This window comes from Maylandia zebra, linkage group LG22, assembly GCF_041146795.1.
Source record: "Maylandia zebra isolate NMK-2024a linkage group LG22, Mzebra_GT3a, whole genome shotgun sequence".
Taxonomy (NCBI): domain Eukaryota; kingdom Metazoa; phylum Chordata; class Actinopteri; order Cichliformes; family Cichlidae; genus Maylandia; species Maylandia zebra.
The window spans coordinates 24,271,489-24,286,114 of NC_135187.1; the positions used below are offsets into that span (position 1 = coordinate 24,271,489).

General features: G+C 42.1%; 1 protein-coding gene across 2 annotated transcripts in view; it reads right to left on the reverse strand.

Annotated features, from left to right (window-relative positions):
- The window catches only part of csmd2 (CUB and Sushi multiple domains 2), a 275,924-nt gene that overhangs the window by 29,957 nt on the left and 231,341 nt on the right, over window positions 1-14,626 (reverse strand). Inside the window, exons 48-56 of one of the 2 annotated variants that reach the window (XM_023152493.3) lie at window positions 10,800-10,988; window positions 9,847-9,993; window positions 7,424-7,612; window positions 5,870-6,055; window positions 5,551-5,745; window positions 5,238-5,411; window positions 4,944-5,117; window positions 4,245-4,418; window positions 300-488 (exon numbers count right to left, since the gene is read on the reverse strand). In XM_023152493.3, the coding sequence (XP_023008261.2) occupies window positions 300-488; window positions 4,245-4,418; window positions 4,944-5,117; window positions 5,238-5,411; window positions 5,551-5,745; window positions 5,870-6,055; window positions 7,424-7,612; window positions 9,847-9,993; window positions 10,800-10,988 (1,617 nt within the window). Of the gene's footprint in view, window positions 1-299; window positions 489-4,244; window positions 4,419-4,943; window positions 5,412-5,550; window positions 5,746-5,869; window positions 6,056-7,423; window positions 7,613-9,846; window positions 9,994-10,799; window positions 10,989-14,626 lie in introns of both variants that reach the window. The other variant, XM_023152492.3, reaches the window with a different exon arrangement.

Genomic DNA, 14,626 nt, shown 5'->3' on the forward strand with positions numbered 1-14,626 from the left:
ACTTAAAGAAGTCCAGACGCTTTTCTTTGCAAGCTCCTTTGACTCATTTGCCCAATAATTCTGCACTCCCTGTATAACTGTTCAGGAAGAGTTCAACCAATATCGGATTTTCACTACCGGTATCTGAAATATCAGCCGATATAAATACACTGATTTCCTTAAAATGTGTTATTTGTACTAATTTATGAGTCTGCTCTGATCAGCTGGATGTGATCTAAGTGATCTTATTCAGTGTATAATGCAAACAAATAAACAAAACAATATGCCTCATCACCTACAACAACCCAGAGATTACTCACACAGGCATTTGGGTAGGGAGCGGTCCCAGGTGCCATCTCCCTGACAGGAGATCGAGCTGGTGCCCAGCAGGTAGTAGCCTGGACTACAGCGATATGACACAGTGGTTTGGAAGCTGTAGCGATGCGGCCCGCTGGACAGTACCTGCCTAATGCTGTTCTCCACATGTCCTGGCTCTGTGCAGTTAACAACTGAAAGAAAGGAACACAGAGGGGAGCGAGGGAGTTAGCGAGACTGCAAAAAACAACACATTAAGCAATAAGCATTTACATTTTCCTTTTTACAGTTAATAGCAAGAAAGATGAAAGAAGACTCTCATACTGGTAATAGACCACATGTCCTGATATTGATATGACTGTCTCCCACATAGAGACTCAGTTTTAGAAGCATAGTTTTTTTGGTTTATTTTTCTTCATGCCAACTCTGTCCATTACTTTCCCCATCGACTCCTTCCGCCCATCCATCTATCCACCCCAATCCAAATGAAGTAGGAGGCAGACTCCGGAAATAAACATTTGCTTCATTAGAGGCAGTCTCCTGCCGGCCGTCGTGGTGCAGAGATGGTGATGGATGGAAAGCTCACAGGAGAAGAGGCACCATGTCAGTTTAACACCAGATGGAGAGAGTTAGGGAAGGGGAGAATGAGGGATGAGTGAGGGACAGCACGGGAGAGGGTGGAGAGCTGTGCTGTACAAAGTTAGTGAGAAATAGGCCCTGATAGTGGCGAATATACTAAAAGTCGTAACAGAATGTGAGCTGAAGAATGTTACCAAAGCAAGCAAACTGAAATCTGATATTACCTCGACAAAGTCAGCACACATTGGGGAGCAGCTGCTTTCTAGTCTATACCGTTAACCGCCACTAAATGTGTACTACGGAGCCAAAGTTCTAATGGCCTCTACAACGCTGTCTGGGAGTGCCCACGCAGCCATTATGCCCCAGTTGGCCTTGCCAGTCTCGCCCCCATGAGTATGCCTTAGCTACAGCCAAAATGAACCTATTGTATGCTAATGTGCCTAAAAGCTTGCTCATTCTCCTGCTCCCAAGCTGGCCAGCACAGCTAAATCATCCCCCAAATACCTATTATAATGTATTCCTTCCATCGGAGCGCTGACCTGTGGTGCCATCATTTACAACTTACCGCATAATAACACTACAAAGCGCATTTGAAGCAGTGGAGCTGCTTCAGCGCGAGGCTTTCCAAGCTCGGAATTCAGTTTTTGAAAAAATGTACTCAGGCAACACACACACACAGACACACACAGACACACAGAGACACTCCAAAGCGATCCAACACTCATCTAAAATGACTGACCTCCTGGTAAATTCTTGTGTGTGGAGAGAGGGGAAGTAAAAGGATGAAAGGAAAAGACGACTAAAATGGGAGAGGGGAAGAAGGGATGAGGTAATTCATCTCTGTTCAACTCAGAAGCGGGGACCCTGGTTACCCTCTCCTCCTCTTGGCCTTCTGTCAAGTAACAGCCCTGTAAGTGGTATGTCAAAGGGTCTTTTTTTCTATCCTGCGTCTCTTCGCTTTTATCACCGAAAGACAAACACGCACGAGTCTTCCAAGAAAGGCAAGTATAGCTGCAACTAAAATTGGTGATTAAAGAGGGGCAGAAGACTGGCTGCACTGACGGTGCTCTCGTGTTCCCTGCATTATTGATGGCACCTACGAACTCTTATAGTTAAAATCTAGACCATGGAAATCATTAGCTTTGTCTGACTGACTCCCGCCCTTACCCCTTTTTTCTGCCTTCTGCGTCTATTTCTCTCTATGTTTTCATCTAAGAGAAAAGCTAAAGGTTTAGTTAGAACTGAGGTGTTATTACTGCACAGTTTTCCACTCAGGGAGGAAGTACATGCCAGACAGGAGAGCACACTTCACTAAATACGCCTCGATTGCTATAATTACGGTGATAAATCTGATTGACAACGAGACCTCTAAGCTACTTATGTCTCCACATCAACAGTGGGGATAATGGCCGTCGAACGCACGCATCCTCCACCAACACAGCATTCACATAAAAAAAAAGCCCCCTCAGAGTCAGCATCTGCATCGAAACAAGGCCAATGCTAATATGATGTCACTGCTAGAGCGAAGAGATTTAAAGTGTATGTCTGGGAGAAAATCTCGCCTGCTTATGCATGCAGCAGCCAAATGTGCTTCTCCCCTTTTTTATTAACCAAAGAAGCATTCCTGTGAGACTTGTAACCTCCCCATCCCATCAGAAGTGTCGGGAAAAAAAAGAGGCCACATTCTTTTTCTCCTCATTTAAAACAAACTCATGAGTCCATCAGTCTCCGGTTCTGTCACTGTCTTGTCACATTTAGGGCCCGACCTTGCGAGCGGCCCGTTTCTGCGCCTGTCACACAGCCTCAGTTAGTGCGGACTTAGAGACAGACACGAGTGCCTGAGATGCGCCGCTTGTCACGAAAACACTGTCAAATTAAAAGTCCTTGCCTCGCTCATTCAAAGCAAAGCAGGGTACTTCTTATTCAGAGCTAAAGCCAGGACGCCGGTCTCCAAAGGCGGCTGCCTTTCATACAAGCTCAAGGATTCTGCGATTGTTTCTTGGCTCTCTCTGCATGGTTATTAACTGACTTTGTCTCTCTGACAGACAGGTGAGCCTAAGGGTGTAACAGAGGCAGCTAGGCTAAGAGGAAATAATACGACATGTAAATATTACCCAGAACCTCCACGGACCATATGGTTGAAACTGCGGTAATTAAATGATCGGGTCTTCTCTTTGAGTTTCATTTCATTTTCCTCTAATACGTGTCAGTTAAACTCTTCCTCTCCCCAGATGCTGCTGTGCTTCGCCTGCGCTCTCATTGTGATTGGGGGAGAGTAAAAAATACCTGCACCTCCATAAGCAAGGGTGTAGATACAAACTCACTTTTTGCATCAGGTACCAACGCTAGCGTGGTTTTGAATACCTCAACAAGACTTGTGCCTAATGCTGGACTATTGTAACTCATTATTATCTCAGCCTTTGATCCATCTGATCCAGACTGGTGCAACAAGAGTACTGACAGGGATGACAAAGAGGGCACATATTCCTCCCACATTAGCTTCTCTTCATTGGCTTCTTATTAATCTAGTATTGAATTTAAAATCCTGCTCCTCACATACAAGGTCTTGAATAATCAGGTCCCATCTTATCTTAAAGACCTCATAGTGCTGTATCACCCCAACAGAGCACTTTGCTCTCAGAGTGCAGGCTTACTTGTGGTTCCCAGGGTATTTAAAAATAGAAAGGGAAGCAGAGCCTTCAGCTTAGAGCCCCTCTTCTGTGGAACCAGCTCCCAGTTTGAATTCATGACAAACACTGCTTTTAAGGTTAGGCTTAAACTTTCCTTTCTGATAAAGCTTCAAGTCAACAACTGCTCCTAATGCACTGTCATTATTATTATTGTATTCATATTATTAAAAATCTGGAATTTGCATTAGATTTTTATTTTGGAATCAAAAGCTATGGGGTTTTTTTTTTTGCATTTATGTATTTTTAACTGTCGTCTCTTTCCACAACTTTCCACAACGCATCTGGTCATTGCGTTTTCAGTGGGAGAAACTTTTCAGCTGGAACTTCTTCAGTCTCAGCTGACTGCAGGTTTCTACAACCTTATAAACAGTACATTAGCACAGTGACTGAAACTAGGATCACTAGCGAACAATGGGCTGTGAGGTCATCATTTCTTTTTATATTAAAAATGGATACATATATTTTGAAATGATGGAGTTGTCGTGGATAAACTGTCACACTAGTTTGTCTACACACGGCTAGTTAACCAACTTTGTTTCCTTTGCTTTTAATGAAATAATGAACATCACACTGGTCACAGGATCTGGTAAAAGATGACATCCCGCACATATATTTTTTTTATCTTCACATGTATTCTTGGAATTTCAGCAATAAGGTACTGAGCATTGATTTGGCACTCACTTTTACACCTGGGTAGGATGTTGCTCCACTGCCCGTTGGCCTGGCAAGTCGATTTTACAGCCCCTTGTAGAACGTATCCAGTATTGCAGATGAAACGCACGACATCGTTTAGGTTAAACTGGGTTCCTTGGGTCATACCAAAGGTAGGGTTGCCAGGGTGGCCACAGGTGATGGCTGAGAGAGTCAAGGGAGAAAGAAAGTCATGTCTACACACTTGCTGAGCAGTTGAGTGAATGAATGGGCTTAACACCACCACCTTAGTAAGGCCTGTATTACAAAACAAAACAAAAGATACTAAAGCCACAGGCTCTACACCAGTGACATGTCTGATTTTTGCTTTAACCGCTGGCATCTTGTAAAGTAATCTTCTTACAAAATTATTTGTATTAAAAGACAAATACCATGCATTCTTTTGGAATAATAATTTTGTCTTTGTAAGTAAAAGTGCAAAACATATATAGAAGCTTCTAAGTAAAAATGCTTGCAGCAATAAAATAACTGGTGATTAGTGCCAGCAGGCCCAAGTATAATCACTATGAACTGGCAGTCAGTTAGTGAGTTATGATCAGAACAAGACGACATGTGTGTCCATTTACTAAAAATCACTACGGCACTTTAAGCAGAGAGAGAAAGTCAGACACGCACTAGCTTACAACACACACAGCTTTACAAATAATAGGTGTTTGCTGTGGCACTTACGAACACAAACAGGAGTATGTCCTGACCAGTGGTGATCCTGTTCACAGACTCGCACTGACACTCCAATGAGCCGAAATCCTGGGTTACACTGGTACACAACGCTGCCTCGATAGTTATAATTCTCCCCAATGATCTGGCCATTCACTATTGGCTCTGGAGTACCACAATGGCCCGCTGAGGATGAGCAAGAGAAAAAAAAGAAAAAGTCCCACGTAAGTGTTGCTAATAATGCTTGAAGCAAAGTGCAGGACACATGGAAAGTAGTAAAACATTTTAGGGTGTTTAAGCTCTCACCCAGGCACTGGACCTGTGTTCCACTCCAAAGCCCGTTGGACATACACTCTCGCACCCGAGAGCCCACCAAGGTATAGCCCGTGTTGCATGAGAAAATAGCTGTAGCTCCATACACAGTAAGGGTTCCAATCTTGTGTCCGTTCGGTGGAGTCCCGAGGTCCCCGCAGGAGATGACTGAAATGGGGGGAAAAACACAAATGGGTATAGATTCCCATTGATTAGAAAACAGTTCTGTTTGGCTCCATTCTTTTTGTTTGGGTCAGATGAGCAAGATGTTAAAAGTCTTTAAAGTAAGAAAACTGTTTACACTCACTCTCGCAAACTGGGCGAGGATTTGGATAGTTCCATGTGCTGTTGGCTTGGCAGCGAATTACCCTTTGACCTCTGTAATAATATCCTGGGTCGCAAGTGAGCATCATGATAGCATCATATTGGTTTTGAGTCCCATAGATTAGCCTCCATCTCCCATGTTCCACTGCAGAGTGACCAATGTCGGGGCAGGTGACAGCTGGAAGATCAAAGATCAAACCATAATTCATTCAGATTAATTCTTTTTTTCTTGTTGGTGGTGGGTTTTTTGTAATGATTTGGTTTTTTTTCTACTTGTGACTGCAAACCACTACTATACTCACGAATACATCTAGGTGGGGCCTCTATGGGGCTCCACCTCCCAGACTCCTGACAGATCACTGAGGTGGTGATGGGCCCCGAGAGCCGAAATCCAGGGTTACATTGATAGGTGACTCTGGCTCCTAGAGAGAAGTCCTGGCCAGCAATGCTGCCATTAACAGGAGGAACTGGCATCCCACAGGACATGACTGGGAAAGAAATAAAGGGGGGAAATGCAGCAGGTAGGTAAGATATCAAAAACTAAAATGCACAAACCATCTTTGTATGCGGGGTGCTTAGCTAACAACTGGCTTCCTGTACAAACACACTGTGAAAGCCTTCACCGATGTGCAGTAAACATTAGCTTGGGCCACCATCTGCACAATATAAACAGTCTAGTGTAGAGAGAACACATGCAATTCATGTGGAGATTACACCTGGTGCAGACTTGACCAGACACTGAATGGCTGGCACTGGCGGCTCTGAGTTTATGCTTCAGCTGATTTTGTTAGCAGGGCTGGTGGAAAGTAGAATGTGGAAATAGAGCTTTTAGATTTCATGCTTTTGTTATAGAATAAAGGCGAAAATCTGAACACGCACACAAACACATTTCACTGATATTGGAACTCGATGAATGTGACACAATAGCCTTGTGAAATCTAAAATGCTACTTAGTAATTTTTAAAATAGACATATATTACAACTCTGTGGTTTTATTTGTTTTGTTTTATTTATTTATTTTCTTTCAACAAGCAATTCAATCAAACATCTGTGTAGTTTTTGTTAAATATGGGGAGTTTCAAAGATCGATTAAACTGCTGGACGTTTTCAAAAAGTGACAAGCAAACAACAGCCCCCCCCCCCCCCCCCCGCCCCCCCCCCCTCTTTCTTAAATAGATAACTATCATATCTGATATCATATCTCACAGTACAATAATATTGAATGGGTTGCATTGTTGTATTTTGTCATGTTTCTCAGGTCTTTGTCTGAATTTCTACGAACATTATTGCTAAGGATTGTCTTATTGCATTGGAGTCACACTGGGTTAAATATGTACACTTGGGTTTTAAGGGGTATTTATTATTTTCTTCTTTTTTTTGGGTTGTATGGAAGCCCCAAACGCAATTTCATTGTTCTTGACAATGACAATAAATAAATAAATACTAATAAATACTAAATACTAAATACTAAACAGGCTAAAACCCAGCAGATTAACACATAAAGCAATTGAACTGAAGATCTTCTAAAGCAACAATGAAGTGTGCATCCTCTAAAACCGTCTTAGGGCTGCAGGTGACATCATCAAACTCTAATCTCAGAGATTCAGAGAAACGTTTTTATCAAATCATGCTATCACAATGTCTTCTTGAATCCCAATTAGCTAAAGTGTGCTAAAACTTGAGCAATTCATTACTTTTGAGAAACAGTGCGAGAGTAGATGCTGAATCAGAAGGATAATGGTGAAAATAGTTTTATGAGCAAAATATCGAGGCCAATCAAAACTATCTGACCCCTTTACTGATTTTATTAAACATATTTGTTATTTACTCATCAGTTGCTGCTGCCGACCGCTCACCTTGGCAAAGCGGGACCGGTGCGTTCCACTGGTAGATCACCTGTGCAGTCCGCGTACAGGTGGCACTGCTTTGGCCAATAAGACGAAAGCCCTGGTCACAGCTGAAACGCAGGGTGCTGCCGAGTTTTGTGCCTGTCAGACTGTGCACTGTGCCATTTACTGGGCTGTTTGGAGGGCTGCAGTAGGCAGCTTTGACACAAAAAAAAGAAAGAAAGAAAGAAAAGATACAGGAAAAGATAAAATTGAGTTCAATGAGGACAACAAACAATCACGAGCCAATAAGATGCAGTTGTTAAAAAAAAGGTGACAGATTAATGTTCTTTCAATAGTCCCAGATCCCTTTTTCATCTTCTACCCCAGGTGACATAAAGGAGGATATGAATTTATACAAGTGTTAACCTGCAATTTCTTTCTGGCAAAACCCCCCAAAACTACTTGAGACAAGAAAAATTGATTAAAGAAAAATATTGTTCTGCAAAGCAAAGCTGGAGTTTGTCAGCTACCCCAGAGGAGATTCGTAAAAGTGACGGGTACAAAAAAGCAGGAACAAAGTGTATGTTGTTGTTTTCGGTTAAAATTGGTAGCGGCGATGATCATTCATCATGGCAAATGGTGCCGACGATGGAGTCCAGGTTTCCAAAGAACTGAAGGCTCCCAGGCCTAAACTGTATTTTTGCAGATTTCACAATAGCGTGGCACATCACTGCACATCAGCTGAAGATTGAGGGAGTTTAAGTAAAGAAACACAGACTGTCAAAACGGTTTTCAATTTATGCAACGGGATAACGGGACATAGGAAATGACGCTCGCTGTGGGAACTGCTGACTGCATTACATTTTTAGAAAAATGCTAATTTAAATTCAACTTGCTAACATGTGGGAATGGAAATGGCCTCTCTTTCAAGTTAGTGTGAATTTTTTAAAAACAGACAATCAGATGACTCTTCCCTGCTGTATAAAATCTTAAAGCCATGTCAAAGGTTAGGATGTTTTTGCCCATTTTTAAACTGTTGCTACCTTGAAACATTTTTTTTCCCAAGGCGAGAGGTAATTTGAGCCTTTTCAAGTGAGCTGACAGACCTTTTTGTGGCACAGAAGAGATGTTAGATAAAACACACTTTATGCAGAATTTGACACTGAGGTTCACTAAGAAAGATGTTAGATTTCTTAGGCGATGATACACGGCAGTTCAGTGCAGGCCTTGGGCTGTCAAAAGTAGTGTCTGAGCTTAATGTTGAAGAGCCAGACATCTCCACTCTCATCAGGAGGATGGCTTCTCATTAATGTTCTTCTTGATGACTACACAGATAAGAAAAAGAAGACATGCAAACCCAAATTAAATACCCTGCAAAGGTACTGTATATGTTCCTCTGCAAGGCCTTTTCCTGTCAGTCACTGTGACTGGCGGCTTCTGAGCCACCCTTGAGTTCAGTTCTTTACTTCTATCTGGGTCTAGCTCATTTGCCCGTGTTCATTTCTACTTGCCCTGTTATACAGTTTGTCTTTTTGCAATCAACCCTGCAGCTGCCGACAGAGTCGGGCTCACTGTAAGTTAATTGAATCCACGGAGAAGATGAATGGAGTGAAACAGTGAGGGAAGTCTTGGATGGAGAGTAAAAACAGGAAGTAATGGAATGGAATACCTTCCCCTTCAGAGAAAAGATGGATTGATGAGGAGCATAGCTGAACACAGTCCTATCTGTTTCTTCCTTCCCACTAAGATACCACAAAAGGTGATTCCATACAGACCGAGGCAACTCTTGGGTTCTCAAACAGACCTCAGTCTGTGGCTTAACCCGCTACAGCAAAATCCGTCAGTGCTTAGGAAGAAGATATTAAACGAGGCAAAAGAAAAATAGGGCAGAACATCCGGTTGGGGAGACAGAAAGCTCCGCTGAGAGGAGGGGAGAGAGACGATTAGTCAATCTGGCTGAGTGGTGTTGATACAGAACGGAGGGAGCCTTTTAAATATTTACACAGTCATAATTCACAGCGAGTTATGCAGGTGTCGTATACCAACAGATCCTTCACAGGAGCAGGACAAAACAGAGGAATAATAGGCAATACAAGACACAGTGTTTACTAATTCCCAAGTGTTACAGATGCCTACCACCCCCACTAGGTTGTCATAGAGATGGCTGATATTTCTGGTCATCTCAGCTGCAGTTGGCAGTCCAAATATTGGTCTCCTTTAGAGAGTAAACCGAACGCACCACTGAAGAGACTGAATTTACAAACGAGGTCCAGAATTATCAAGTTAATATTCCCCAGTGTACATATGAAGCTGTCAATGTCTGCCATTCCACACATTTTAAGCATTTCGGTGTTGGCCTTGAATTTCATAAAGACTTGAAAACTTTAGAGAAATTCGATTTCGAAAGAAGCCATGCACCCCATGCTAGCAAATCGCTGCTTTAGACTCACCTGAGTAGCGTATGCGGAAGCCTTTGTGGCTGGTAGTGTGATCGAAGGACCAGTGCAGGTAGACTTTGTTACTGGAACTGGTGATGCTGAGCGGACTGGAATAGTTACCACTTAGTGTGATTAGGAGAGGACTCTGTCTGGATGGGCCTGGATGAAGACATGGGTGAGGGGAATGATGATTTGAGAGGCATCCAGCTGTAAAAATCACAAGACTACTAAAAAGGCACGGTTTTTATCTAAGCTTTTATGTTCTATAAATGTGAGATAAATTCTGTAAAGTATATTCTAGTCAAAAGTAAAAAACAAAAATGTAATGAGGACACATAATTTATATACATATATATATATATATCCACATATATATATTTGCACAGAATTTATCTTTATCCAAACAGAAGCACAGAAGTTTGAAAAATATCACAATTTCCTAATCTTCTAATGATGGGGAAAAAAATAAGACTTCAGTCCATAATTGGCTTGGCAGCCCCAAGGTTAGCAAATGTCTGTTCCTCTACACTCGGCAGAAGATAAAAAGCACTAATCAGCATCACCAGTGTATACGATCACCACTTTCTCAGAGCAGCCTGGCAGAGATGCTGACTGTACCTCTAATCACATGCAAATGTACAAGGCAGATGTAGATGTTCTGTCACCATAAAAGGGAGCCTACGTTTGATTTTCTGTAACCAGTGGCAGAGAGCTTTGTTGGGAATAGTGGATTTAGCCTTCTGGCTTATTTTAGCCTTTAATTGCAGATATCTGTGAAAATGACTCTTTTTGCCAGGGGATATGTGAAAAGAGATGTCACAGGGAGTCCAGCTGGTAATCCAGACCAAGAAAACCACTAGGAAATGTAATGGTATAAACCAAACAGGTACAAACAGATAAACACTGTCGTTTATGTTAGCACTGATGAACACAAGTTCTCTGTCTTAACAGATGCAGTCACTCACCATCAAAGATTTCAAGCTCATCGAACTGACGGCTGGTCTGGAAATGTTCGATAGTGAAAGTGATGTTGTAGCCGGGTTCTACCTTAACCACCCAGGAGCAGGACTCAAAGTGGGGAAAACCGTTGCCGGGCGACTGACTCATGATGACGCCCGTGGAGGCTGTGAGTATCTCGTTCATGGGACACGTCACTGTTGACAGAAAGAAACAGCAGAGAGACAAAACGTAAATCTATTATTGTGACCTACAGGAATGATGATCTGTTCCTGTATTGTCGTTTCATAATTGCGCATCACATTCAGCGATTGTTCATTTGTTTTAGTGGAATCAATTTACCTTGAAACACAAATTGGATTGGTTAGAGCCATACTGTTGCTGGAGGGCAACTCAATGTGACTAAAAGCATAGCTAAGCTAATTGTCATTCTGGTCCTGATGCTGTCACGGGGAAACAAAGCTGTCCATGCTAAGTCACTCCAGGAAACGGCTTATACGTTACATAATATTACTGACTTGCCATTAGCGTATTCCGTCTTCTTTTCCCATTGTGAGTGTGCGACAGATGTGATGCTAACTCGGTGGTTAACGCTCACATCTGCCTCAAAGCGCCTTTTTGAAGAGGCACGTCTGGGCGGACCTCATACATCCGCTCATCTCATTTTCTCCCTCTGTCATTTGCATTCTTGCAGGACGTCTCCATGACATCCTTTGACATTTTCTAGTGGTTTCATTCCATATTATCAGACAGCACGCAGCGCTCCTGTCTGTTGTGTTTTTGCTGCAGTGCTGTAAAGCCAACCTTTTAATCTGACAGAGATGTCTGCATGCACACTGCAGCCCCATAAACAAGCTGCAAAATGAAAGGATGCAACATGCTGTTATGGCGACACAATGCAACAGCTACACTGTTTGTTTAAATACTACTTGTCTTCACTGTGTCTATATGCATAGAGAAGATGAAGCTGATGTGTAATAACACTTTCAACAAAGCTAAAAAAATCTCTGTAGTTGCACACAAACATTAAAAAAGGATTTTTCTACTGCTGTGATTACAGCTTTCAATAGTTTCCATAGAAAATTATCTAAGAACAAATTTTGCCATACCTAACAGTATTTAACTGTTTTAACACAGAAGCCCTGCTGCAACTCAATTTAAATTGCACTGAATTCAAGTCATCCAAGTCATGGTAATCCCATGAATAAACCTTAGCAGAGGTTGTCCCTTAGAAAGGTCATTGAGCCACTATTAATCATGTGTGTCATCACATGAGCCAAGATGGGAAAAAATGCGAAGGTCATTACCTCCAGAGGTTTCGGGTGAAACCACTGTGAGGGCTTGCCCAATCCTATAATGTGACCCTATCAAGTCAGCTGATGCAAGATGACTCTCCACCTTTTGATTTTAGAACTGAGGAAGCCTTATGGATGAGAGGTGCAACATCTTCAAGAAAACCTCAAAGAAGTCCAATCATTTTCTTTCCAACCTCCTTAGACTCAATTCATTGCTATTTATACGGCACCATATAACAACGTGATCTCAAGGTGCTTTATATTGTAAGGTAAAGGCCCTAAAACAATAGAAAGAAAATCCCAACAGTTAGACGAGCCTCTAAAAACAAGCATTTGGTGACTGCGAGAAGGAAAAACCTCCTTTTAACAGGAGAGAACAGGCTCAGGGAGAGGCAGCCATCTGCCGAGCCCGGAGATGAAGGGAGGGAGACAGGACAAAAGATGTGCAACCCAACAGTTTAAGTCCTGTTGAAATTATGAATACATCCATTCCAACTAATAGCAATAAAAAAAGAGTATATTTAAGCTGTTACACGCCAAAGGCTTTAAATTCTTTCATTGGAGAAATCATTAAAAACACACACACATACATAAAAATGTACTGACAAACCGCTTAAAACAGCACTTACTCGACCAGGTGCTCTCTCTGCATGTGCATAGATTTTTTTGCAAGCATTTGTGTTTGTCAAACAAATGTGGCAGAAAACTTTGCTTGGGGTATAAAGTATCTGCCGTGTGCTGCAATTTTAATACCCATGCACTGTTTTACCTTAGGGCAAAGGAAGCACTTGGCACTTTGAGGTCCTTCACAACAGCTGAGAAATCCTGAATTCTCTGACTGGAGCTCAAGCTGTGTGCCTCTTTTCTTGAGCAATGTGAAGCGACTATTAACTTGTAAATAGGTGAGCCTGTGTGTGTGAATGAACAGTTGTGCATGCCTTGGTTTGTTCATCATCTTCTCTGTGTTCATAGGGGAAAAAGATTATGAAATTTGCATAAAAATATGGCAGAAAGCCTTGGTTTAAACAGCATCTGCAAATAATTCTTCCCGTTTGTTTTACTGGGGTTGGCGTGTCAGCTAGATGGGATTTATTCCCTCAGGAAATTTCGGATAATGTCAGGTAAGCTGGCATGTAAGAATCATTTTCTGTCAAATGTAACCATTTGTTGCATTTGCTACATTTCCCTAAGTATAATGCTTCCAAACAAACAATTAATATTTGTCAGTGTTCTTCATCAACCAAAAACAGCAGTTTTGTCTAAAAAAAAAGAAAAAGAAAAAAAGAAAAAAGAAAATAGCCTGGCAAAGTACCACTTCTGGCATCGACTTCTGGAAGTAAAGCAACATTAATCACCTATGATCCTAAATTCCGAGAAGACATTCCCCAAGTCTGCAAAAATCATTTACAACGTCAAGCCCCTCAGTGGATATGAGTCAAAAAGGTTTAAATCCGTCAGCGATAGTGGAAGTGATTGCACCTGGAAGTGGCATATAAAATCTAAGAGTGAAGTTCATTAAATGATCAATTCTCCGAGGATGAGATATGTGTTGTCAGTGACCTTTCAGAAAGCCTGGATGTGTCTTCAAAACTCACTTCAGCTTGTCTCGGAGCTGATGGAAAGAGATGGGCAGGGGCGCTTATCTATAGGCTGCTACTTATTAAACTAATCCACTTTGAAATGAAGCATCACTCTGGCTGTAAACAAAAGGGTATTAGGGGACAAATCTGACAGCTGGAAAAAAGAAAAAGAAAAAGAAAGTGTGTGTGTGTGAGGGGGGGTGCTTCGACACACAAGGTGAGATCAACCCTGATAGAGCTCAAAATGAAATCTCACTTTAATGAGACGAGGAGCGGAATAAACAGGCAGCAGGGACAGCGTTCTGTGAAGCGTCCCTCTCTCATTGTGGGGAAACTGTTCAAAGTTTGCAAATATCTTCCCAATCAAACTGCCCCTATACATAAATCTACTATATGTATCAAGCTTGAACTGCTGCATTGCCGTTGAGATGGCTTTTAATTAGCATAAGCCGAGGTCTGATAACGAGACGAATGAATAGGAAGGGCCACAACATAAGTATTAATGTGGATCAGGGCCTAACAACTCTTAGAAGTCAGGGATGACAATGAAGATGGGAAACGAAGGGGGTAGCTGTAATCCATTCTAACAAAAGAAGACAGGGGCAGAGAGAGAGGGGAAAAAAATCGGAGCGGAAGAGAGATAAATGAAGAGGCGAGAAAAACAAAAGGGGACAGGGATGAAGAAAGCTACTGTAACTAGCTGGGAAAGTAATGTGATGGATTATTATGCAGGTTTTAACCAGAAATCTGTCTGGGGGATAAACACAGGGATTTGGACTCATCAGAGCTCATTGTGTTTTCATTAATGAATTCAAGCAACACTTTGTACTGATGCTGCAGCTTTGTGTGTGTGATGCCTGAACTCCCTGTGGTCTCTGCAGACAGCAAATGTAGTTAAGGGCCGTGGGTCCAATACAACCCAGTGTAATCAAATAGAAGGGAAATCAAATGCTGAACCAA